Source organism: Oreochromis aureus, linkage group 7, assembly GCF_013358895.1.
Source record: "Oreochromis aureus strain Israel breed Guangdong linkage group 7, ZZ_aureus, whole genome shotgun sequence".
NCBI classification, from domain to species: Eukaryota; Metazoa; Chordata; class Actinopteri; order Cichliformes; family Cichlidae; genus Oreochromis; species Oreochromis aureus.
In genome coordinates this window covers 19,613,047-19,640,010 of record NC_052948.1, presented here as the reverse complement: position 1 = coordinate 19,640,010, position 26,964 = coordinate 19,613,047, and the positions used below count along the sequence as shown (strand labels likewise).

General features: G+C 40.6%; 1 protein-coding gene across 4 annotated transcripts in view; it reads right to left on the bottom strand.

Moving 5' to 3' along the window:
- Nucleotides 1–25,003, bottom strand: part of mon2 (MON2 homolog, regulator of endosome-to-Golgi trafficking) — a 34,102-nt gene extending 9,099 nt beyond the window's left edge. The window contains exons 1-23 of one of the 4 annotated variants that reach the window (XM_039614836.1): nucleotides 24,370–25,003; nucleotides 16,502–16,565; nucleotides 15,333–15,460; nucleotides 12,660–12,791; nucleotides 12,444–12,573; nucleotides 12,156–12,253; nucleotides 11,706–11,831; nucleotides 11,276–11,470; nucleotides 10,781–10,905; nucleotides 10,377–10,516; nucleotides 10,094–10,247; nucleotides 9,530–9,720; nucleotides 9,102–9,183; nucleotides 6,656–6,837; nucleotides 5,921–6,033; nucleotides 4,943–5,047; nucleotides 4,571–4,651; nucleotides 4,370–4,443; nucleotides 4,050–4,140; nucleotides 3,804–3,905; nucleotides 3,188–3,190; nucleotides 2,259–2,369; nucleotides 259–434 (exon numbers count right to left, since the gene is read on the bottom strand). In XM_039614836.1, coding sequence (XP_039470770.1) covers nucleotides 259–434; nucleotides 2,259–2,369; nucleotides 3,188–3,190; nucleotides 3,804–3,905; nucleotides 4,050–4,140; nucleotides 4,370–4,443; nucleotides 4,571–4,651; nucleotides 4,943–5,047; nucleotides 5,921–6,033; nucleotides 6,656–6,837; nucleotides 9,102–9,183; nucleotides 9,530–9,720; nucleotides 10,094–10,247; nucleotides 10,377–10,516; nucleotides 10,781–10,905; nucleotides 11,276–11,470; nucleotides 11,706–11,831; nucleotides 12,156–12,253; nucleotides 12,444–12,573; nucleotides 12,660–12,791; nucleotides 15,333–15,460; nucleotides 16,502–16,565; nucleotides 24,370–24,477 — 2,711 coding nt within the window. In that variant the 5' untranslated portion in view covers nucleotides 24,478–25,003. The remainder of the gene's footprint in view (nucleotides 1–258; nucleotides 435–2,258; nucleotides 2,370–3,187; nucleotides 3,191–3,803; nucleotides 3,906–4,049; nucleotides 4,141–4,369; nucleotides 4,444–4,570; nucleotides 4,652–4,942; nucleotides 5,048–5,920; nucleotides 6,034–6,655; nucleotides 6,838–9,101; nucleotides 9,184–9,529; nucleotides 9,721–10,093; nucleotides 10,248–10,376; nucleotides 10,517–10,780; nucleotides 10,906–11,275; nucleotides 11,471–11,705; nucleotides 11,832–12,155; nucleotides 12,254–12,443; nucleotides 12,574–12,659; nucleotides 12,792–15,332; nucleotides 15,461–16,501; nucleotides 16,566–24,369) is intronic. The other 3 variants (XM_039614837.1, XM_031728663.2, XM_039614838.1) reach the window with 3 other exon arrangements.
- Nucleotides 25,004–26,964: the final 1,961 nt, after the last annotated feature.

Below are 26,964 nucleotides of genomic sequence, written 5' to 3'. Positions count from 1 at the left end.
CACAGTTTTTTAGTTTTAAGACTTTTGGTCAATTTTGGACCAATACATCATTAAGCTGACCATAAAGACCTTGGTGGAAGGAAGACAAATTTTAATGGACTGCTGACACGACCACGCTCTACATCCCAACACATTTTTATCAAAATGCATTCAAAACTTTTCGAGCTATTGGGTTTACATACAGAATCACATGCACACATGTACACGCTACCGCCTCCTTGGTGGAGACAACAATCTCCCCCTCTATTACGCTCTTACCCTTGATCATTGCGAATGGCTCCTATAACACCCAATACGAGGGGCCATCCAGGCCCCAGGCTGTCGCCCTGACTCTGCAGGATCTGCAGGACACACTCGAGCTGTTTCTGCCGGATGTCTGCGTGCAGCACGTTGGACAACTCCTTCAGGGGGTTCAGCAACAGAAGCTGCAGCCGCTTAGGAATCAAGAAAAAGGAGATAGTGATTGACTTACCTCTAAAGTTTTCTATTCATAAATCTGTATTTTAAAAATTTAAAAGAGCAGAATTGTAAAGCTACATATAACATTCATATTGGAAGGGTAAACTAAAGGGTGAAGTACAAACTGTTTAAAGAAAGATGTGTTTGGACATTTTTTTCCTAATTGGCATTAAACTTTTTAACTCTGCATGTTTGAAAATGAAAAGATTAAGACTTACTGAATTTCCAAACGCAGTGTTTTGATGATGAGTCATTATGGTTAGTAATTTGTTTGGCAATAACAACATGAAGTAGTAAAAGCTTGTCCACATGCAAGGAAATGCTTTAAAAATATTGTTTCATTGGCTGTCATTTTTATTATTCATATAACCTCCACACATCCTCTTTTAGATAAGGCTTGTTATCAGTCTCACCAAGGTTAAGGTCACAGATTGTGTTTATTAATGACAAGATAAAGTGACTGTGACCTTTCTATCTTTCTGTCGTGGCTTACAGGATGAACATCAGCATCATATACAGGCAAGTATTGTGTTATTCATACACATTCTGCAGTATGTCGATCAGGCATAACATTAAGACCATCCGCCCAAATATTGTGTTGGTCCCCCTTTTCCTGGCAAAACAGCCCTGACCATTGAGATATAGACTCCACTAGACCCCTGAAGGTGTGCTTTGGTATCTGGCACCAAGATGTTAGTAACATATCCCTTACACATAGTAGTGTAAAAAGTCCTGATTGGACTTGTTTGTCTAGGACATCCAACAAATGCTCGACTTGACTGAGATCGACAGAACTTGGAGGTCAAGTAAACACCTGAAACCTGTTCTTTTCAAACCATTCCTGAACCTTTTTTGCTTTGTGGCAGGGAAGATTATCCTCCTGAAAGAGGCCACAGCTATCAGGGAATACTGTTTCCTATGAAAGGATGTGCATGGTCTGCATGATTTTTTGGTAGGTTTTATATGTCAAAGTAACATCCACATGGATGGCAGGACCCAAGGTTTCCCAACAGAACATTGCCCAAAGCATCACACTGCCTCCGCAGGCTTGCCTTCTTCCATGGTGCCAGGAGTTCCCCAGGTAGGCGACGCTCAGACGCCCAGCCATCCATGTGATATAAAAGAAAACAGGATTCATCAGACCGGGCCACCTTCTTCCACTGCTCCATGGGCCAGTTCTGATGCTCATGTGCCCATTGTTGGTGCTTTCAGTGGTGGACGGGGTCCGCATGGGCACCCAGACTGGTCTGCAGCTATGCAACCCCACACACAAACTGTAATGCTCCTTGTATTCTGACACCTTTCTACCAGAACCAGCATTAACTTTTTTTGACCAATTTGAGCTACAGTAGCTCGTCTGTCAGATCTGACCTAATGGGCCAGCCTTCACTCCCCACAGTGAGTCTTGGCCGCCCGAGACCCTGGTGCTGGTTCACCACTATTCCTTCATTGAAACACTTTTGATAGATACTGACCACAGCAGACTGGGAACAGCCCACAGGAGCTCCATTTTTGCAGATGCTCTGACCCAGTCATCTAGCCATCACAGTTTGGCCCTTTTGAAACTCACTCACATTCTCATGCTTGCCCATTTTTCCTGCTTCTAATGAGTCAACTTTGAGGACAAAATGTTCATTTGCTCCTTGATACATCCCACCCACTAACAGGTGCCAGGCTGAAAAGATAATCAGCATTATTCACTTCTATCAATGGTTGTAATCTTATGTCTGATCCGTGCACATCTGCTGTCATCTTTGTTTTTTTTCTTCTAAATAATAACCCATCGTGTCGTTGCCTACCTGATTTTGGGCCAGTGGAGGATCATGTTTGTAGGCAAGCCCAGCTTTGATAAGTGCCGTCAGTGCCTCGGCTCCCCATTCTCTCATTCTGGAGTTTGGATGCTGGCAGACCTGCAGGACACAACATTTACGGACAAATGCAGACACAAACAGGCGCAATGACAGATCTGATGCACAGGCGGTTCAGAACAGCGTTTCCCAGCAGTTTTCACAGTGGGTGGGTGTGAAACAAGTCGGTGAAATAAACCACAGACTGTGTGATAGAGACTGGGATCCCCCTGTGACAACAGATTATGCTGTGCTAGACAGTGTAATCATGAAAGCATAGATACACATGGAGAGACCAGGCTGAGCAAAGAAAAGTACACTATGTGGTACAAAACCTGAAGAATCTGAGAGAAAACATTTCCGTGTTTTCTGTGTTCCAAATCAGTCATCTTTGTTTATCTTTGTCAAACAAATCTTCTACTTTTATGGCATCAGACTTCTCGATTCTCAAGATTTACTGCTTCAAAACCCAGATGATCCATGTGCACCCTTTTGTATACTGTGCGGCTTTAAGTATCTACTTGAAGCCGCACATTTTTCATTATTATCGTTATCTGTATGAATAGTAGACAAAGTCGCAAAGAAAGATATTCAGCATTTTATCTAAGCACGTTTTTGCCAGTTTGCAGCTTTGGATTCTACATTGAGACAAATCAGGACTTCACATTGAAAAAGCTTTGCAAAATAACGTAGGATCAAACACTGATAACAGCACAAACATGTTGTGGACACTGTGGCATAGCGGCCTCTCAACTCCAGCATGTTTATGTCTGATTGAGAGGAGCAAAAAAACCAAAAAAAAAACAGATTGGAACCAAGAGGCAGAGAGGGAAGGAGAGATGGAAAAGTCAATGTTTACTGAGGAGAGGAGCTGAGCTTACCTTCTGCAAAACAAACGGGTGTGCAAAAGAAAAAGGAGATAGATAGAGAAAATGTGAAGAAAACCTCAAAACACAGATGTTTACAGATACATAGCAGGGATTTTCTGATGACAGCTGAAGAAATTACTAAAAGAAATGCAGTTTATCGCTCATATCGGTCCCTATATTGCATTACTGCTTTTGAAATGATAGGTCAACTTGCTGGTTGATATGACTTATGTGCTGCATTATTTACTACAACATACAGGTTTTACTCTGGGTATATAACACTAAGGAATAGTAGGCAGTATAGTGGAAATTTGGTGGTATTAAGACAAATACGTACTGGAAAAACAAACCTAATACCACCATTCACTGCGATTAAATCCTGTATAGTTTATTTAACAAAAAAAAAAAAAAGCCATTTTTTGGTCTAAGCTACTACATGAACTCATGTCTATATAATTAATCTACATTTCCAAAGACAAAGACTTTACCTTGAGTACCAATTTAACAGGTAAATTTATTTATTAAGCTAAAATGATGCAATATTTGATCAAAGAGGTACAGAAAAAATAGACTGTACCTCATTTAATATGAAATGTACGTGTAGGCTTCTGTTCTAAGTAGTCATTACCTCCAATAAGTGGCCTGTCAGGGGTCTCCACAGGATCTCTATGCGATCCATGTTGACCAAGCCGGTTTCAAGCAGCTTGGCGACTGCAAACAGAGACGGCTCCTGAAAAAAATAACACAAAACAGAAGGTGTAAAAAACCCAAAATAAAACACTGGATACGTTTCACAGGAGCACAAGTTCCTTATAAGATTTGAATCAAACTCAAATCTCTTCTTAAACATCAGTCAACTAGAGAAACAGTTTACCTTGTTGTTTCCATAAGCCATTTCCATCGCTTCCAGGGAGAGGGAACAGAGAGCATTGATCAGGTGATGCAGGGACACATCGTCCAGGTACCTAGATGACAGAAAAATACTTATTTCAGATAACATGTGCCTATTCTGCTTAGCATTAATAACTTAAAATTCTGATTTTGCAACAGGCAACACTACCCTGTCTGGCTAAGAAAATACTGTGCTCCTTCCCAGTCATATTTACTAACAAATGTTTATTGTACATATCCATTTTAAGATCATCAGGTAAGTAAGTAAAGTGTCTACATATGCTTAGACACACTGATCCTTACTGAGAGCTCTCGAACAGTCTGGACAGGATGTTGGAGATGACAGGCAGGTCTGTCATCACTGCTGTGGTCAGCACCTGTTTAGGTTGGAGACATACAATTAGCATGTAAGCCCATCACCTTCAACAATGAACTGGGAAACATAATGTGTATTACAAGTTCAATACAAAGGTTATGAAAAAAAACCAAAAACAAAACACTGACCGTACTGGGGCCCTCCACTGCTCGACCGGGCTTCAAGGCACCACCCACGCCTGGCTTAAGCCCGAGGATCCATACTAAGTGCTGGGAGAAAAAAGAAGGTTAAGGAGAGTTGAAAAAAAGAAGTTTATATCAGGTCTTGAAAAAGTACACCAACATGCTGAAAGACATTTATTTTTATGTAAATGTGCTAAGAATGATTCCACTTTCTCTCTGAGAGGTGCATAAAGCAGCACAATGCAGACAGTGCAAGAACAGGTTTGTGCATTTCTACATGCAATGGCTTTGTATGTGACGTCTAATTAGATGAGTGTGCACATACGTGTGTGGTTGCAAGTAAGTAAGTAAGCGTGTGGCTGTAGGTGGTTGTAGTACCTGGAGGGTAGCCAGTACCAGCTGCCAGGAGGTGCCCAGCACGGCTCCGTGGCAGTGAGCCAGGTTGAGCAGCGTTCGCATACACTGGATGTTTTTGGCAGTCAGCTGAAAGAGGGAGAGAGTAACGTTACAGTCAATTCTAAAGCACACTGTATATTACCAAGTGAGTCGCCTCTATAGAACAAATTATTATGACAGTATTCCATCTTACCACAGGCGATGAGAAGTGTGTTAACAAAAAGAAGGCGGCGGAAACATAGTGTAAAAGCAAAGGAAATAAAAACAATATGCTAACATTACTATAGGGAAAACTTTAAACTCTGCATGATTATTCCAGGTCAGGATCGAGGTCACTGTGCAGGTACGTTCAAATCTTTTTGCCCTCAAGAAACATTTCAGCGCACAAACATCGATGTCCCGCATCTATTAAGAACTACCAACCTGAACGAGGCCCTGACAAAGAAAAGCATCTTATTTCACATAGTCAATATTGGTGGAATATAATCTACTATGCACATTGATACTGGCGAGAAATATAATTAAGCAGTATTACCTGTTTTTGAGCTTTTTTTAAAAATTGATTCTGAACATATAATTCATATTTACCGAAAGTAACAACAAATTAAAACCATTTACTTTTACTTCACTCATAGTTCAGTGTTAGATGTATCAAACTTTATTTTTTGATCTTGATTGTTTAGGGCCCATTTGGACTCATCAAACTGCTGCTATTTGTTTATTTATTTATTTATTGTGGAAAAGCGGTTTTCCTGCCTTATCTGGATTTAACCCGCCCAACAGCAAGAGCTCCACTGCTATTGTCTCCATTATGGAAGATTATTGTTAATCTAACCTGTTTTGATAAAGAACACTTGTGAGCTTTGTTTTGGGAAAACTCCTACACAAATTAAAATGTGCAAATCTGTTACATTTATCGAGTATGTAACCACCAAGTCTTCCAAATGTGTGTGTCCTTACCACGACAGTGCCCTGGGGCTGGGCAGTTAGTGGCTGCCCCACAGCCACCACCTGCTGATGAGATTCACTGGAGGGGCTGATAATCTGCACATTCTGGCCCTGGATTGAATAAGCTGTGGAGAAAACGCACACACACAAACATATTGATACACACGCGCACATGTACAGGAGTCAAGGTTTTTGAGGGGATTTTGTAGCAAGCTTACAACATGCAAGAAAAGCTCTCTTAATTAACTCCAAGACAAACATCCCATCGTTGAGTCAAGACCCAATTTGCCGGCTTTATCTCTACAAGCTGATATGCAAATAGTGAGAGTCTGAGCGGCTGGCTTGAGAGCAGCTGTGTGTGGACGCCTACGTTCCCCAGGCACATTCTCCTTGGTGTGTCTAATTAGAAGCCACAGTGAAAACTTATGGATTAATGCAACAAGAGCAGGAGAACAGGGACAGGCAGAGTGCCAACAGTTTACATGTTGAGCACATCTTACCCATGTGGGAGATTAGACCTGCTCATTAAACACATGTGACCAGAGGCCATCCCTCAGGGCTTTACATGGGGACTTTTAATGGTTTGCAGTATAAAACATGTATTTTCTCTTGCATTTCTTGGTGTGTACAAGTGAATAACTACATGCCTGACATACTTGTACAACAAAAATAGAGGTTATATGAAACTTGAGTTCCCTTGAAAATGTGTTTTGTATTTATCTTTAGATGGCATTCTCAGTCACCCACCTTTGCTGGAGAGGGTGGCAGCGTTGCTGCTGAGGACAGTTAGGGCGTAGTGTGGGGGCAGAGAGGCCTTGCAGATGGCCGTTATAAAGGCATCACGAGGTGTCACCAGGCCGAGACGACCACACAGCGAGGCCATGGTCAGCTCTGCTTTCAAGATGTTCTCAGTCGCCGTCTCATCAGTGCTGAACACGCAAGACGTGAGAAAAGGAAGAAAGAGGACAGAAAAGTGAAACATAACACACTGCAGATTGTATTCCTTATTGTCTAATTTAATATTTATATCCTAGGAAATGCTGCCAAGGCTATATCAGACCTTTATTCATTATTAGAAGATGATAGGATATACACAGATAAAGGCAAAATTATTAAACCCAGCAATGAAATTTGAATTTCTTTCGAAGTCCTTTTATGACCATGTGAAGAATTTTCAACATAGCATGTCTAAACAGATTAGTCTTCTTTACAAACCATCAATTATTTCTGTTTGCACACAATAATAAAAATGAGCAGAGTCGCTGTTATTAGCAGCTGAAAAGCTGACCTTTTTATTGAGCCAAAGCGCAAATTGCTGCTTTGCAATGATGCATTTTAACTTTGTAATGCTCAAAACTTGTAAACTCAAGTTAAAACTAAGGGTTTTCTTCCAACTGACACACTGTTTGAGCTGTCACTTGAGAAAGCATCATGTCAAAAACAAGAAATCTCTTTAGACTTGAGAAAAAGAATTGCTAATGCTCACAAAGCAGGAGGTGGATATAGAAAGCTATCACAGCATCTCCAAGTGTCAAGAACTGTAGTGAGAAGTATCATTAAGAAATTCAAAGAGACCCACAGAGCCTGACAGAGGCAGGAAGCAAAATATTTCAAAGGCTGGAAAGAAAACTAGTGACAAATGTGTCTAAAGTCACAACTGCTAGTTACTTATTGAATCACTAGAATCCTGCACAGGAATGGGCTGAGAGGTTGCAGACCAAGAAAAACACAGGAAGAACAGACAGTGAAGTATGCTGAGGACAACCTGGACTGGAAGTGCGTCCTTTGATCAGGTGAGATAAAACTAGAGCTCTTTGGCCACAGAGACGCTGCTTATGTTTGGAGAAAGAAGGGAGAAACCTACAACCACAAGAACTCCATCCCCACAGTGAAACACAGGGCTAGGAATATTATGCTGTGGGGACCAGCAAAAAATGATGTTGGCATCAGGGGGGCTAATAATTCTGGGGTGCAACGATTCACATAATTTGATTATTGAAAATTCTCAACACGAATGCTTCTATACTTTGTTTAATGCACGGCTGTGTAGCGGGCTGTTGTGTTAAAAGATGTACACCCACATTTGCAACTTAAAACAGACCTGCACTACAAACGTATTTAGGAGCAGCGTATGAATAAAAAAGTCTGACAACCCTAAGTCCAGGCAGCCTCCAGTTTTTCACCAAAAACCCTGATAACACAACAGAAGCAGTGATGGTGACGCTGGCAAAGTTTAATGTGGAGCCGGAGTCTACGGCGTTTACACGCTGTGAACAGTAAATAGGCAGAGCCATTACTGAGACGGCGAACTCAGAGTAAAAGAAAACATGTTTCTAGCATCCAAAACAGCAGCACCAAAACATCTGATCACCATTAAAACCTTAACTGGGAAAAAGTGAGCGGGAGTCCTGTATCAGACCACCTGATCAACAAACTCAACAAACTGTGAAGAAAAGCAAACTCTGTAGCTGCTCCATCCACCGCTGTTTGTTTTACACCGAGAAAAATGTGCACAAGTTGTATTAAAATATGCAGATGAACAGTTAACTTAGTCTGACACCAGATACCAGACTGTTTAAATTATACAGCTCCGTGAAGGCTGAGGGCAGCCGTCCTATTTAACACGGGAGCGATACCTGCAGCTAACAGAGAAGTCTAAAGGGGAACATGACCGCATTAGAGACCATAATATGGTCACGCCATATTAATTTCAAGGCTTCTGTACCATTTTCCAGACTGTAAGTGAAATCATATAAAATATTGTTTTAATTAAATTGCATGACTACTTAAAAATATAAAAACACAGGCCAATAAAAGTATACATGGGCCATTAAACTCCAAGCCACTGACCTGAGGGTTGCTATGCTGGACACAAAGCTATTATTAATATTAATTAATAACTACAACATCATAATGTCTGTATTCAGCAGCACAAAAACTCACCCCCTATTAATGTCAGAAAGCCTTCCAAGAAGACAGTTCCATTCAAAATGTAACACAGGAAACAGCTCAAGTGCTATTTAACAAACACTTGAGCGGGAAATAAAATGTGTATTCATCTGTTAAGCATACATCGTGCATTTAAAGTGATCTTTAATGCGGTGCAATTTACAAATGACTAAAGCTTTAAAACGTTCCTGTCTGAATCACTGCTGTAAATATATAACATGTCTGCTGACTCCAGAATCCGTACCTGGCATCCAGCAGCAGAGACAGTGCAGCCAAGAGACCGCACCAGCAGGCGTTGACCATCTCCTCCCACACCAGGTGAGCCCCTGAGACAAACAAAACATTACAGGGTTTATTCCTAAATGGTATCACATCAGTCTGGACAGTCTCATGTTGGGGAAAAAGAAAAGAAATTGATCATCTCTATTTTTTTTCCACTTCTTATTTGAAATTATAAAGAGGTTCAGTTATAATTGTGGCCACTAGAGTTTGTTCAAGTGCTACCACCCAGAATCATGACAGGCTAGACCATTATACACACCCCTCCTCCTGCTTCCCCATTTCCAAATGTCTGCTTTCATATATTTTCAACTGATTAATATCCTTCTTGTCAGGGTGCATCATGAGAATAAAACACTCCAAAGAACATTTTTTCCTTCTGTACATTCTCACCAGGTTGCGGCTTCCACTCCTGGTCAGGGTGAGCTTCTCTAAATTCAGCAGCTGCCGCCTCCTCCGCGGCCAGTTCTCTTTCAATCATGGTGGTGATGCCCCTCACCAGGTCGAGCAGAGCACTGAAGGCCACTGACATGGCGTAGCCCTCTGGGATGGATGGGGGCTCAACCTTGTCCAGCATCTCTAAGCTGGGAGAGAGAGGGAAAAAGCGAAATGAGGTGAAGTACGTGAACTGAAGTTTCTGTCTGCAAGTTTGACGTATAAGCGCTGCCTCCTTTTCCAACGATCATTAACATGTTAGGCAGCCATTTCTTTTCAGCAAATAACTTTTGATCTGCTGTATCATTAACGTCAGACACAACATCTTTCAGAGAGTTTAGGGGGAAAAATAAATAAAAAAAATTACAAGCTTGTCTATATTTATGCCACTTTGCAGCACAAAGCTAGCCAGTCCTGGAACTGTTTACTTTCTGCATCTGTGACTGGAATTACATCCTTATAAACACACGAAGGAAAATAAATAAGGGGAGATTATTCAGTATGTACAAAAGAAATTCTTACTAGGTGGCCTTGGCGCTTCCCTGGACACTAACAGTCATAAGGGGGATCCAGGTACCACGGTATTCAAATGCAGCCTGGGTAGTCAGGGCGCCGCTGACCCCTCCTGTGCCTGGACCGCCTTGTGCTGTGCCTTGAGCACCTGAACCTGACCCACCTACAACAAAAGCCGGAGAGGAATGAGGTAAGGGGGTATAAGTGCAGTAAATCTGAATTTCAGGCCCATTCGAACACATCTCCTGTACATCAATAGAAATTCTAAATAAGGACAACTCAGTCAACTTACCAGCTGGCACGCCGACAGCAGCCACGTTTCCCGCATTGGGAACGATGAAGAGGGACTGGATGAAGGATCCCAGGGCATTGACAATGTCTCTGAACACTTTAGTGGAGTGCTGCTTCATGTCATAAGACTGGCAGAACGAACTGAAAAAGAGGAGCAGAGTGAGATTACAGCAGTGTGGGGTTGTATTAGGAAAAAAAAAAGAAAAAAGGACGCTTTAGACTTTGCCAAGTTTCATTAGGCCAAACTGCACTCTGAGACACAGTTAAACAACCTTAGGCACAAAAGGGTTTAATGAATGTAATTGCACAGAATCAGCTATATTTTTTTAAACTAAAGTAGGAAAAAAAACTTTAGTTTTCAGACCCTGTAACTAAAAATCTGTGTTGTTTTTAAAAGCTGCTTACCGTAACAAATGAGGCTGCACACACAGTCTGTGGACTGATTCCACAGCCACTGCTCTGAGCCACTGAGGCTTCTCCCCATCCAGAAATTTCACCAACAGAGACAAGAAGATCTCACACTCAGTCACCTGCAAACCAAGCACACACATATCAGACTGAAAGTGATGCAAAACCTTTGAATACCTTCTGGCTTTGTGGAAGTGGAACGCCTTTTTGATCAATTTGAGCAAAAAGAAAAAAATTAATTCCATCTCAAAAATTGAATAAATGCCACTGAATAAAAACAGCTGGAATGCTGAGTTATTCGATTGTAGTTAAGCTCATTAAAGTGCTTGGAGGAGAACTAAGACAAAACTACTGCTTGGGTAAGCCAATGCTAATCTGACTGGATCAATTAAGTGCATCAGCTCTGTGCTTAAGAAAATCCCTTAGACATAAAAAACAACCATCAGGCAACTGTTTTGATCACCAAACCATCGCAACAAATCGGTTACTTACCAGTAAGCTGTAGAAGTGCTTGATGAGGACGGAGACCACACGCAGCAACCTCATGCAGATGGGGAAGTAAGGTTTCTCAACAGGAGCTGGTGAAGCAGCGCTGCTGCTGCCCTGCCGGAACTTGATGTTAGGGGAGAAGAGCTTGATGACGAGGGGACAAACTCTTTCTTTTAGCAGGAAACTGAACTCCTGATGCTGGGTAGGAAACAAAGGGAGACCAAAACATCCTGTGAATTAATTTATTTTATTGTAGAATGTTTCATTAAGAATTTTATTTAAAGGAAAAGATGGATCAGATGGATCTAAACCTTTTAAAATAAAAAAGTTGGAACCTAACAATGAGCAGACTTTTCTCTTTTTTGCCACTTCTGGTCTGACACCTTTTTTTTGGTCTAGATGTTCACAAACTCGCTCTTTTTTCTCTCTTTACCTGCAGGAATACACCAGGGAAATCATTAAGAACAGACTCCAGCAGCTCAAGGCCAAATGTCCGCGTCATCTCTGTCATCCCCACCAGCCAGTAGGGGGCGTCAGCATTCACCAGCTGGCACAAGTCCTGCAGGAAGGTGAACAACAGCCTTCAAAACAATGCAGTGTTGTCCTACCCACATCACAGTGGCTGAAACAGGGCTTTGACTGAGCTCTGCCTGAAGAACAATCATCGTCACATGAAAGTGTAATGTGGGTGAAAGACTTCAAGACAACCGAATCGCTCTAAAAAAAATTCCCTTCATTTCAGAGATGAAAAGAAATATTTCTGAATTAGTTTTACTGGACCTCAATTTGAGGTTATAAGAAAGATCTCAAAATCAGCGTCTAACCAACTCTGACAAGAGAGCAGGACGGTCGATAGAAGGCTACCGCCCCCTGGTGGACAAACCTGAAACAGCATGTATGCATCCTTTGCACTGGGTCTCAGAGTGCTAACAGACCGACGGTTGGTGTTTCCCTGGACAGGAGGGGGCTGCTCCACAATGCCTTGAGATTAAATACAAAATATATTACAGAGTAAATTAGCTTGCAATTAAAAAGCATTTTATCTATTTTCTATTAAAATAGCTTAAGGTGTAAAGATGTACTTTTCAGTTTTTCACACATCTCCATAATATTAAGCATCTCAGAATTTTACTGCATCATCTTCCTACTTTCAGAACCAATGAACTCTAACCTTTAAAGCGCTCGTCCTCGGCCACCATCCTCTCAAACACCACGGTGACAACCTGTCTGACGGTGGCAGCCGCTGTGTTGTTGGTGATGTTGTCCTTGGTAAAGTGTAGACGAAAACACAGCACAATAGCCTGGGCACAGGGCAAAAAAACAAACTACTGCTACTATACTGTTCATCCTTAGACACACACAGTTTGTATGTATTATATGTTTTTACCTTGGATAGCACTTCATCATGTACAACTGTGTTGGTGGTCAACAGGACGAGGACTGTCTGTAAAAGTTTCAGCTCTTCCAAACCATTTTCCATCAGCTGCCACAACATGTTGATGATGTTCCCTGCTGCTGCCTGTTACACACAAACACACACAAAACTAAACCACTGATCTTTGTGAGAAATTCGTGCATACGCCTGCATCTGTGCACAAACGTACACAGCTGTACACAGCCACACTCGTAGCTGAATTTAGAAGGCAGTATCAGAGTTCCTAGCTGATAACAGGCCTTTGGCTTGCCCAAGGTAACAGCCATAAATAACAGACATGCACAAAAACACACTCTTGTGGGAGCAGATGGTTGTGCCTGCTTGGGGTTACATCACCCAGTTCAATAACACCAGATCTCACTGTCAGTTTCTGCTGATGCTGATAGTAAGTGACACTGCACGTCCTTTCTCGGGTCAAGCTATCCAAAATAAATCTACATGCATCCCCCTAACAGCTGCTTTTATGTGTAACTGGCTCAATTCACAAGATAACAAACAAACTCAATTTTCAAATATGAACGCGTTTTATGCTCTGCCACAGCCCTGCCTGAAGGCACTGCTTTGGAGTCGTCTCCTCTCCTCAATGCAATATCTCAGCAATGCCTCAAGGAACTTCTGCAAATTTGGCACAAATGTCCAGGTGGATTCAAGAATGAAATGATATGAATTTATTGCTGAGATCACCGTGAAAAGACAAGACATGCTTTTGGCCATAGCTCCGGGCCTCTGGAACAGGAGGGGAGATAGATGGGAACTAAATCTCAGCTGGTTTGGAGATGCCTGTACTTCTTCACCATCCTGTCTTTCTCCTATGTCCCGCCTACTTGGTGTGGTTCACCTGTCCTCTGCTCCTGCCTGCTTTTGTTAGAGACCACCGTTTTAGGGGAGCTACTCCTGCATTGTTTTGTTGTTTTGGGCATGGAGGTCAAGAAGTTTAGGATTTCTTTTTCTTTCTTTTTATGAAACAAAACAGCACAGGTTAGAAGCTGCTTTCTATTTTATTGGATTGACCTGCATCAACCTGTTCTCCTTGCTGTGCTGTTTTTGTGTGCAACCTTTTTGGTATTTGTAAAATAAAATACTAAATGCTTAAACTCTCAGTCTGTTTAACTAACATTACTACCCGTCTACTACTGGTGAGTGGGGGAAGTAATAACAAGGAATCTCAATTATTAAAAATGTATGATTTTTTTTAATTCACAGTTAAAATTCGCAGCTATTGTCAAGGATACAGCTTTAAGAAACAGCCTTTTTTCCTCTAGTCAGCAACAAGGGTTTAAATTCAGTTAACTGCCTTCTTGGATGTCCTGGGATTCAGAACATTTCAGTGTTTGAGGTAAACTGCTGCTTGGAAAGAGAGAGACAGAGCGTGAGAGCGAGATCTGTGACAAAAATAGTTGATCAGAATTAGCGCTAAGTAACCCGGCGTGACCAGTTCTGACAAAGAATTTTCTCAGGGAATGCCGAGCCCATCTTTTCTCCCACCAAAGGAAAAAAAAGAAAACAAACAAAAACAAACAGAGCTTTGAAATCTATTTTAGTGTAATCCATCAAATGATGATTAAAATGAAGAAAGCATGCTTTGCAGTGTGCTAACAGCTCTGGGGTAACATCTTGGAAATCGCTCCCATCTCAGGTCTTCCTTAAGCTGCGTTATTTAAAAGGTCGAAAACCCCTTCACCCATCTCACAGGCTACCATTAAACGACGCTTTCAATTTGGAAGTTATTACAGCTTCCCATTTCTTGAGATCGGTACCTTATTCCACTCAGTTCTTCTGAGTTGTTTAACTGCCACTGCACATAAAGATGATGTTAAACTGTTAGAGTAATAGATTTTCTAGGCCAACGGGTTTCACGAAAATGAGCAGTGGAAGTGGTAAAAGTGGTCGGTGCCTTTCAGATGTAACCACCAGTGACAGGAACAAGGTCAAATTAAATTTACACTGCCTGATTGGGTATTGATGTGTAGCAGTGCTTGCAGTATTGACCCAACTGGATATCAATCAAACCTTAATTTGTCCATGCATACACACTGAAGCTGAGCATAAAACATTGAGGTTTAAAACAGTCTTCACTTACTTCCGGGTAATCAAACAAAAATCAACAGAAGGCTACAACCCGAAAGATCCAAATAATGCTAAAAAAGAAAAACCAGCATCTACTTTCCGTTGTTTTTAATGAGTCGTTCGATCACAAACTCGAAAGATGTGTTTTCCATGGCTGTGTTCTCTATAAAAGAGTTTTCTTCACTTGGGAACAACCTTCCGACAAGGACGCACGCACCGACTTGGCACTCTTTGAGATAACAATCACATTTTACCATTTGTGAAGCTCAATGTCACACAGCGAATCAGCAAAGGCCTCTTACTGAGTGCACCTGCCAAAAGCAACTCACCAATGAGTGCATTAGTCTCACAGCCTGATGATTATTATTGCATTTATTGTGATGTGTGTAAATTAACATGTATCAAAGTGTCCTCAATTCGGCACTGCTTGTTACCACGCTGTGGTTTTATTTGGCCTTCCACACACTAAATTCCCTTCTTGTGTACACATCTGCAGATCATACATATGCACATATAAATATCCTATTTTCAAATACAAGGCTAGCTTATAGCCCTCACCTCAGATACGACCTCATGGGACATGAGTCTCTGGATGGCAGCCAAACACAGCTGTGTGATCTTTGGCTCTTTGGTGCCACAGCCCATCAGGAAAGGCTGCACAACCTCTGAGCTGTTCTCCTTTAGGGCTGCAGGAAAAAGGGACACAAAGGGAAAAAAGTCCTGTAAGAGATTTTTTTTAAAGATGTCATCATGCAATTTACTTCTAACAAAACGCCTTAAAGTAAAAAAATATATATACATATGTGTTTGCTTTTGATTGGCTTCTGATTTCATGAAGTTTGGTACTGCAGAACAAAAATTTGGACAGTAAATGAAAAGAATAAATTCAGGTACCAATTTATAATAACAATTATTCTCGAGTGTGAATCATGCAACACTACTCTAACAATAAAAAAAAGGTTCCCATTTTGCACTGAGGTTTTTATCATCTCATTTTAAACAGCAGTTAAAAGTGAAAAGTGCATTATTTCCTTTTCCATTAAACTGAATTTAGGTTCACCAGTTATTTACACCTACACAACAGGTTTCACAGTTAATCCCCATAAAGTTGATGTGTCAAGTAAACTTATAGTTGAAACAGTGAATAGTGAGCTCTGTAGCTCTAGTTCACAGCTACAGAGGGGCAGCAGGTTGTGGACAGTCATCAGTGGAACTCAGGAAATGTCAACTATGTGTCAACTCTGCAAACGCTACCAAAAAGCTGGACTTGTTTACAGAGACAGCGCTAGAACCAATTTTCTATACGAGTGCTGACAGACCAGCCCCATTTGAAAATACTTCAATAATTCAGAGCAACAAGCTAGAAAGAGTCAGAAAAAGACTGCAAACAAAGCTCAGAGAGGAGGGTTAATAAAAGACTCATTTATCTTATAACCTAATACAACACAATGACTGTTTTTTGTTTGGTTTTTTTGGGGTGGAGTCAAAGACCGTTTGTACATGACTTGCCTTTGGCTGAATGCATGCATTATGAAAGGAAAATATATGAAAGCACAGTGAGTATTTCAGTCTGTCACTTGAATGCAGGATGCAGTTGTGTGTGAACAGAAAATCGTGAATACTGCCGTCTCCCTGTACATTTGAATATGAGCTTGTTGCAGTTTAAAGCACTAGCTCTGCACACATAGCCAATTGAAGAACAACAAAGTACTTCTATTACCACTCACCTGCTAGTATGTCTGTGTTCCTGGCTGCTATCGTCTTAATCTTCACTATACCAGACTCTGCAGCCTAGAGAGGAAAGAGGGCAGACATTTAGGTAACCGTTTGATGTGACATCAAATTGAAAGATGCTGACAATGCAGCATACATGCACCGCTGGTGGTAGACATGGCTACTTGTAATGGTGGGTGTAGCGGAAAATAGGAAGGCCCAGTTGTAGAAAAACATCTTCACCTTATGAGGAACACCCAGTGAGGTATTCCTCTAAGCTTGAGATATTCAGAACAGTTGTAAGGAGGACTGTCAAGAATGGGGAAGGGTAAAAGGAGAAGAATGGCGTGTGGGGACGGAGAGGCCGCTCTTATCTTTCTTCAACAACTGCATGCCACGGCAAGCCTGTCAAGATGTTTTCTTTCCCATCTTTGTTTCCCATCAATACTCCATTCACCATTCCTACGTGGTCTCAATTTTAACTGTAATCTCACTTCTTGCCCCAGTTGTTTCACATACAAAAACACCTGTTTAGACATGTTTTAAAAAACTGTTTAAAAGTTATTATGAGCAGTTCTTCTAAACCAAAGGCCATCTGCAGGGCCAGTACTGCCATCTGTCTTGCTTTTTTTTTTTTTTTTTTCTTAAATACTATTTAGTATTTGCCATTGTAGGTATTCTGCTGCAAAACAGGCTTTCATTACCGCAGTTTTTTAATTAATTCTCCTCACGAAAACAACATAATGCTTTAACCTTTGTGGCTACAGAAGTACAGTGTGTGCACTTCTTTCTTTAAAAGGCTGGTATAATTTTAATAGATGGTTAAAGAAAGACATTTTTAAAAAGGCACACCTCTTTGGATTAGGCACCACTGACAGGATAAATACTGTAACAACATGATTACACTACACCAACATGTCACAAAAGTCAAGACACTTTGGAGGTTCGCAATTCACAAATTACTAAACGGCTGGTAGCAACCCCTGGTTAATGGCTAAGCTTTTTCAGAAAATCTTTTACCATACAGCTCCCTTAAAGTTAATCTCTTAAAAAAAACAACAAAAAAAAACAAAAATGCTGCTCTCCCTCTTCTCCTTTTGTTTCAGAAACTGAGCCATAACGGCTTGCAGGAAAATGAGGGGAGTGCAGAGAGCTTTTTTTAGTCTGAAATAATTGCAACCTTCCTGTTGCTACTTTTGATATTTCCATCAGCAGAGACGAGTGAAGAGTCCAGCGTCAGAACAGTAAATTCTGGCTTTGCATTAGCTGTGACAGAAAGAGTTTAAAGACTGCAACAATTAGTTACGACATAGTTTATTCAATCATCAGAAAATTAATATTAAATAATTCTGATAATGAGTAACTGTTAGCAATGACAGACATTTGGCACAATTATACAGCATATCAAATATGAGCATTTGCTGTTAACTGCAGGCCAGGATGGATTGTGGCATCTTCGCAACTGTGAACCCCTTAAAACAATACAATATATACTGTTTAACTGCTCGTTAACATAAATATGTAATCAACCAATCACATGGCTGCAACATATTGCATTTAAGCATGTAGATATGATCAAGACCTACTGAAGTTCAAAGTGAGTATCAGAATGGAAAAGAAATGTGATTTAAGTGACTGTGAACATAGATGTTGGTGCGAGACAGGCAGGTATGAGGATTTGCAAAAAACTGATGATCTACAGGCATTTTCTGCACAGCCATCTCTAGACTTTACAGAGAACAGCGTCAGTTCTTTGGGTGAAAACGCCTCATTGATGTCAGAGGTCAGAGAAGCATGGCTACACTGCTTTGAGCTGACTGAAACATAACCACTTGTTACAACCAAGGTGTTTTTCAGGAGAGCATCTCTAAATCAAACACATTGAACCTTGAAGCAGATGGGCTTCAGCAGCAGAAGACCGCACCAGGTTCCACCAGGTTTAATACACTGCAACCTACAGAGTATTCATGCTGAACGTTTCCATCCCTTTATGGCCTCAGTTGAACCATTTTCTGAGGACTCCTTCCAACAGGATAACGCACCAAGTCACAAATCTCAAATTATCTCAAACTGGTTTCCTGACAGCGAGTTCAGTGCATCTAAATGACCTCCAGTCACCAGATCTCAATCCAATAGGGCACCTTTGAGATGTGGTGGAACGGGACACTGGTATAATGGAAATGCAGCTGAAAAATTTGCAGCAACGGCGTGATGCTGTCATGTCAATATGGACCAAAAAAAAATCTCTGATGAATGTTTCCAGCACCTTGTTGAATTTGCATCATGAAGATTAAAGCAGTTCTGAAGGGAAACGTGGGTCCAACCTGTTACTAGCAAGATGTAATAAATGAAGTGGCCAGTGAGTGTATTTGCAACCTGTGCAACAACAACTATCTATTCAACTCAAAAGAGTGCACTAAAAATATTGCAGCATGCAGACAAAGTCATGGGAAATATGTGCACACTTTGTTAAGTCAAAGTTTTTGACATTGTGATGAGAGAATGGATTGTACTGTTTAAAAGGCTTGCCTTTGCCGAAGTAGCCATATCTGTTAATAACCACAGTGACTACTCTATAAAAATAAAAGGAGAACTAAAGGCATATATGAACTGCCAATCTGTGTGTCAGTTGAACAGAGACAAGCAAGTTCTCTAATTAGAAACAGATTGTGTTTCCTTTATTCAGCCTCCAACTGAAACCTCCCATATGAAAAAAATGCCAGTGAGTTTTCACAAAACCATTAAAACTTTTCACAATAAAAATATTTTCACATTAGCCTACTAATTGTTGGAGTCTGTGGTTGACAGGAAGTTGCAACATTTCTCTCAAAGCAGACAAACTCATCTTCCTCTCTGCTTCCTTATAGAAAGTGCTGTTTAAGCTTTCTAGTGTAAAAACTATCCCCTCCACTTGTCTCTGGAAAACTGTCAGCATTAAAAAGCCCCCACACTGTTGAGGAAAATGCCACTGGCCTGATGATGCCATTGCAACAGAGAGAGGCACCAGAAACTGTCTATGTTAATGCACGAGTTCTTTTATTGGTGTATCTGAAAGTCTATTCAAAGGTAACTGCAGGTGTTACTCTAGTGAAAATTACCAGTTAAAAACCTTGACCTCTTATCCAAGTCATAAAGTCAACTATTCTGGTATCACTGAACAGATATATCATCAGTCACATTAAGCAGCATGCTGCAGAGAATCCCTGGCTGAGAATTAATTCTTTGACTTTGTATCCATCTTCAAAAACACTTGGTATGTGTTCACTTTAACAGCTTTCAAAGCAGATTATTTAGGCCATCACTAAACAAAATTTTGAATGTGCTCAACACAAGGAAAAAGTCAAAAGGATACTGCTTTTCAGAATAGACATCATTTATCTGGTAATCTGATACCAGCCACCAGTATATTATTTTCTGACGATCGTGGCTCAAGAGTTGGGAGTTCGCCTTGTAATCGGAAGGTTGCCGGTTCGAGCCCCGGCTCGGACAGTCTCGGTCGTTGTGTCCTTGGGCAAGACACTTCACCCGTTGCCTACTGGTGGTGGTCAGAGGGCCCGGTGGCGCCAGTGTCCGGCAGCCTCGCCTCTGTCAGTGCGCCCCAGGGTGGCTGTGGCTACAATGTAGCTTGCCATCACCAGTGTGTGTGAATGGGTGGATGACTGGATATGTAAAGCGCTTTGGGGTCCTTAGGGACTAGTAAAGCGCTATATAAATACAGGCCATTTACCATTTTATTATCAGTATCATGCAAAACACTGTGTAAACATGACCACATATGGGATTCGAGGACATTACATAAAGAAAGAGATGCTAAGTTTGAAATCTCAGGACTTGACTGGGAGTACACAAACAGAAAAACAAAAAAAGTCATTTAGTACTTCTTACTCTTGAGTTTCTTGAGACGTGGCCGAAGTCAAACTGACCCTGATCTACAAACCAGCTCGTGTCTTCTAAAAACAACATTAGCGAAACTCACAGATTTACTTCCTTAAACATGCTGTGCTGTGAGACTAAACTGAGTAACTTTCTGGAAGTCGCTTGCTGAAAGGCCTTTTTCAATGTAACAGTGAGAGTTGTGTCTGCCTGGTATTTTGTGTCTGTATAGTATATATGGCAGATCTAGCAAGTGAGTTGCTAACCATACAAGGGTTGCTGATAAGTCCCTTATTAACTCTGGAGGTTACCAAGACAAGCAGGTACTCTGAACTACATACTGTTGGGAGCACCTGACTAATCTACAGATAGCCAAAGGCTGGCTGGAAATAATTAGTTGACACTCTTATAGGATTGCTCACTTACATTCTCTAATTTTTAATTGTAATTTTATTTTAATTGATAGAGGGAGAAAATATCAACAAAAACCTACAAAATACACATTACATAAAAGTTATAAACAGTTTTCAATGTCATTGAGTGGAATAAGTATTTGAGCCCCAGTGAAAACATGGCTTAGTATTTGGAGAAACCCTAGTTGGCAAGCACAGTAGGAAGACATTTCTTGTAGTTGGTCACCAGGTTTGAAACATCTGAGGAGGGAATTTAGCCCACTCCTCTTTACAGAAACTCTAAATCCTTTAGGTTTCTTGGGTGTCACTTGGCGACTGAAACTTCAGCTCACTCCACAGATTTTCTATAGGAATGAGGTCTGGAGACTTGCTATGGTCACTTCATTACCTTAATGTGCTGCTTCTTTGTTGCCTTAGTGATATGTTTTGGGTAATTGTCATGCTGAAAGACTCATCCAAGACCCATCTTGTTTTCTAGTCAAGGGAGAGGAGGCTGTTGATATATGGCCCAATCCATTAGCCCTTTAGTTTGGTGAAGTCCTGTACCATGCAGCAAGCTCTTGTCTCCAGACAGAGGGTGACTGATGGTCATTTCCAAATAACCACATTGACAGTTTTCACCTTCTCACCAAGCTTCTTGCTGATGGCTGTGTGCAGCTCTACAGCCTTGTCCTTGACATTTTTTGGCACCTGTTTGGTCTCACACATGGTGGTGGAAAGGTTGGATTGGAAGAAACTGATTCTGTGGACAGGTATGCTTTAGACACATAATGAGTTGAGGTCAGAAGTATCTGTAATCTAATCAATCAATCAATCAATCAATCAATCAATCAATCAATCAATCAATGGGTTAGGGGTAGGCTTAGGCCAGATTCTTTCTGAATTGTAGCTTAACCTTTTTTTTTTTTTTTTTTCACCCAATGACAATTAATTTGTAACTTTTATACAGTGGATTTTTTCTAAATCTTTGGTTGATATAATGTTTCTCTCCATTAAAATTATATACCATAAAAATTAGAGACTGTTCATTTGTTTGGAAGTGAACACAAAAATTCAAGTGATCAAATAGTTATTTCCATTTCATTCATTATTTAATTAAAATGTATATAATAATTTGGTTGTAGAATAAAAGGCTATTCTATTCTATTACATGCGTCGTGCTGTTTTTGTAAGACAGGCTATGAGTGATTGGGGGAGAAGAAAAAAGAAAAAAAAAATCAATGTGATTCGTTCTCTTCCATGTAGTGTCACTGTGGGAGATGGACTGAGAAACAGGAGAGGAAATGGAGTGAAGACTGCCTGGGAAAAAGCACATTTTGTTCTTCGGTAGTAAAGCTGCAAGGATCTGAGATTTTAGTTCTACAATTAAATTACAGACATAAGTCCCTTAGGAGTCCCTAGAAAAGTTCTCTAAAACTTAGACGCTAAGGAAGAGAAGGAAAAAAAATGGCCACATTAGCATGGTGAAAAAGCTGCACAAATCAATTCAAAGAGCAACCACAGAACCCTGATTGTTTCTCGCATGACAACATCGCCGCAAATTTAACCATGACAGTTTTGATTGGAAAACGTTGTTTCAATCACAACACCATTGATCAGAGCAGGAGGTAGCTCAGGTTGTGAGGAACATCAAAAGGGATCTCTTCACTACTCTGATTCCTCGGGGAAAAAAGGCTGATAAGGATGGGAAAACCTCACTGATGATAAATCAATATTTGAAGCAACTTCATAAGACCCCTTAGGCAAGGGCCAGAAATCAGTTCAACACGTAAGATCAGTCGCATGCCATGTCTTTTGATGGCCATACCACTCATTTTGAAACATCAACCACTGAAGTCAATGGACTAAATCTGTAGTGAGTGAAACATAAAGGAAATGGAAGCCCTTGCTGAGCTATTTCCCCTTTTTTTTCTCCATGTGAATGTTGCTTCTATCCAAGGTGAACCCTGAGGGGAAACAAACTAAGCTGCCATGGCGTGATATGAATTGCTCTGCTGAGCTGGCTGACGAGTACTGCTGTGGTCACAAAAGCCTCACATAAAGACGTCAGCCTCGACTACCAGCGGTTGTTCCAATATGAATACTGATGAGTTACAAGTGTTGCCGACATTGTTGTCTATGCCCCCACATATGCCTGCTGCACAGTTAAACTCGACATTTTATCATGCTACTACTGCTTACATTTCTAAGTGAAACGTTCAAGTGTACTTCTTTTGTATGCGGCCTTGTATTGTTTTTCCAGTCATTGAGTAATCAGAAATGTCACCAACAGAACAGTGCCACGCAACAAAGCCAGTGTGAAGGCCTTAATAATACAGTAAGTCATTCAAACAACAATATGTGTGTGAAATCACTTGGCTGTGTCAGTACTAGCAAGCCTGTTGAAACCAACTCTCAGTGTCAGGACAGGTTAACAGAGGCCGAGTATCACCAAAGCCCCTAAAAACAAAGACTTTTTACTTTAAAAAATAAAGATAAATTGGAATAAAGGTTTTAAAGGCCTGTTCCCTTATATCATGAGAATAACTCCCTGTCAAATGATATCTGTGGCATCCATGCTCATATCGCATCTGGTTTTAAAAATGACTACGTTTCCCATATATCTTTGATTTCTACAGCCACCCACCTGCATGGACTCTGAGTCTGAGTTAATACAGTTTTGTATTTTCTGATTACTTTTTATTTCATTTTTAATTTTTCTTTTTCATTCAGTTAAGTTTCAGTGAGTAGCTGGTTGACTGGCTTAACTTTAGTTTTTATTCATTTCAGTGTTGGTTTTAGATTTTAGAAAAATCTGTAGATATTAAAAAATAAACAGAACCTTTTGAAATCAGCTGACTCAGTCTTGAAGACATCAAAAGCCTCAAAAAAACATGATTATAAAAGCCTCATCAGGCAGTTTGTGATAGCAAATTTTAACAAATTAACCGATAAGAAACTAAGTATATTTCATCTATAATACATTTTATTTTAGTTTGTTTTTCCCATTCACAAAATTGCTTCTGGTTCTAGGTGGTCTAGTTTTTATTTTTATTTTAGCTAACTAAAAAGTTTTCTCATCTTTTAGTTTTACTTATAACTTTGATGTGAACCCCATGCAAGGTGGGTGACAGTGGTCCAACCACTCTTGCCCAAAGATGCGAGCATCAAATAAAATAATATAAAATAAAATACATTTACATTGCTTGGCTTTTATAGTAAGTTCACCCCATCCCCAAAATACACGTTTTCTCACTTTTAGTTGCCTTTTCATAGCCACTCAAAATTTTACTTCAGTGTTTACGCCTTTGACATAAGTTACAGCTAACAAAGATACTTAAAGTGTAGCTACGTAAACAAGTTTAGCTCAGTGTTTTTGTGAATCTGCTTCTGTTTAAACACATTACACCAAACATATTAAGGGTAGGGAGGCCCAGCAGCTGATACAACTTATGAGAAGTACAGTATGGGAACAAATCAAAGGCCCCACGGTTGCTGTGACAGAACGAGCTCATACATTTTTTAATGTAAAACCTAATAAAAACATTAAACCAGCTTCACAAACGGGGGCAAACTGCTAAAGACCGGGGCTCGGTGAAGCTAACTAGCAGGCTAACCTCTTTGACAGGGGGGAATTTCTTCTTGCACTCCATGGAGAGAGACCGCAGATCCGTCTGCATGTTCTCCAGTAATTTCTTCACCGCCTCGGGACTGCTGGTCGACATCTTTGACGGCGCCTTTCGATAGAAAACCTCAGAAATACTTTAAACGTTGAAAGGAATGTGGGAGCGCGGTCGCCCCCCCACCACCCATCCACCGTGGGGGGATATAATCCGTCACTACTTTATTCGCCTCCCTCGGAAAAGAAAATAAAAACGCTGCGGTCCATTGACACAGGATCCCACTTCTGTGCTTCGAGCGCCCGTGCGCAGGTGAGCAGCGATGACACCGACATACGTCCGCCCTCCTCACAGCCAGCTGACATTAGCTTCGAGGAGTCGCATCGTTAGCGTAAATTTCTGCTTGTTACGGCTGCTTACTAGTCGAAGATATCTGCTAAATTGAACAGTCTGCCATCAGCGGCCGTGTCAGCTCCACTTTCTTTCCCACAATGCTTCGCTGGACACTGACACGTCACTCGGACTTCCGTAAACAGTGGCGTATGCAGGTGACTGCAGCGACCCCTGCAGGAAGAGGTCGGCACAGACAGATAGCCACGAAGCACACAGGAGTCCGATCTGGACCACGGTCTCAGCGCTTCTGCTCGGTTACCTGTCCACAGACACCACCTATTGGCCCGGAAAGAGGCTGCAGGAGGCTGTCTAGAAATGTCTTTGCAGTGCTTACAAAAACAAGTAAAAAAAACGATTATTGGCAATATCAACAATTTTATTATTTTATGAAATACGTTTAACTGACTAATTAAGCTTCAATTTAACTGAATATAACGTAAAATGTTTCACTTGTTTGTGCATTAATTCAGCAATTAAATAGACATGCATTTCTGAGTAGTTTGTCTTGACATCAATATAGTCACTGCATTTACTTAAATAAAGAAGCCATCGGTTCACGAATGGCACTTTTTAAACATAAATGTGCCTCCCAGTTAATTGTTATCATAAGATATGATGCATGAAAATGAATTATGAGCATTATTCAGCGTGTCTATTGTTTGTGAGATTGAAAAATATATCTACAGTCTACAGTCACCCAGAACAGATTGTAATTTTCCACTTAAAGCAGCACCAAGTTTCTGATTTTCTTTTCATCCAGGTTCAGATTTTTTTTTTTTCAAAATAAATATGTTAATTTTGGTCTTTGTTCTGCATCTCACATGGATCCCTTCACCGGCTGCTTTCAGTGCTGCCTTGCTAAGGAATGAGCTTTTGTCTTTAGGGAGGTGGAGTGCAAACTTTCACACCTTAGACTCTTTTAACTGCCATGAAAAGAGTGGAAAAACAACCCCGATATTATCAGCGGCACAGCAACAATCCTTTTACAGTTGGAGTGGAATTATTACTTTTGAACATGTTGGTTCTGTTAAACCAGTCATCAACCAGATTAATTCAATGTTTTCTGTATCAAAACAGCTATAGAACACATTTACCTGGTGTTACACTAAGTAATTGACACCAAATAGCTTGGTGCTGCACTCTAGCCAGTACCTCACCTTTTGTAGTAACTTACACTTCTGACACTAAATGTCAAATTGTGACATTTTACTTCAGGACCACATGCTGAATCCTGTCAAAACACTAGAAGAGAATACCCCAAGCAATTCCCTAATATTTCTGAGGATTTTCAACACTTTGAAGAAACGACAGAGGAAGTGTTTGTGTTAGTCATACCATCTCCTCGGGGTCACTGCCTATAAATACTTTATTGTACAAGAGATTCTGATGTTTTGTTTTTGAATTTGTTAAATGCCTGTCATACTTTATACTGATGTAAGACAATGTCTGCTACTTTGAAGATCCAAGGGCTTGGGGAAGTAAATTCACAAACCTCTACATTTTTATGCATGTAATATAAGACAGAAAATGATTAGAAACTAAAACCGGGAGTGCATATGCATCTGCCTGGAATACCTGGTATGATGGCTGATACTGCCTAACATTTCGGTGTTGTACATATATACATCAATTTCTCATGCTGATGATGTGTAGCGGCATATGACATCTACAGTCATGGTAAAGAGAAAGTGCGCCCTTTTCAGTTCTAAGGTTCAAATACCAGGAGATTTAAAAATAAAATATCGTCAGACCTCTCCAGCCTTAAAATGAGGTAAATACCACCTGACATCAACAAAACATGATATATCACATGGTGTCATTATTTATTGATGAAAAACTAAGCCAAAATACAGACACACAGTCATGTGAAAATTTAAGCACGCCTTAATGGCTTCCATAGGAATTAAGAGGCCATGCCAATCAAACCTGTAGAAGTATGAATATGTCCAGAAGACAGGGCAGTGGAGTTTTTGACTAGATAGTTTAACACAGTGTTGGAGAGTGAGCGGATGTCTAGGGAAAGGATAAGCATGGTCAAATTTTCAAAAAGAAGGGTGATGTGCAGTGCTGAGATAAAGCTGATGAGTCACACCATTACAATATGGGAAAGAATTGTTAAATCTAGGTTTAGAAGAGAGGCGACGATCAGTTAGGAGCATATGTATATGAGGGTGGCACTGTATGAGAATAGTGAGACAG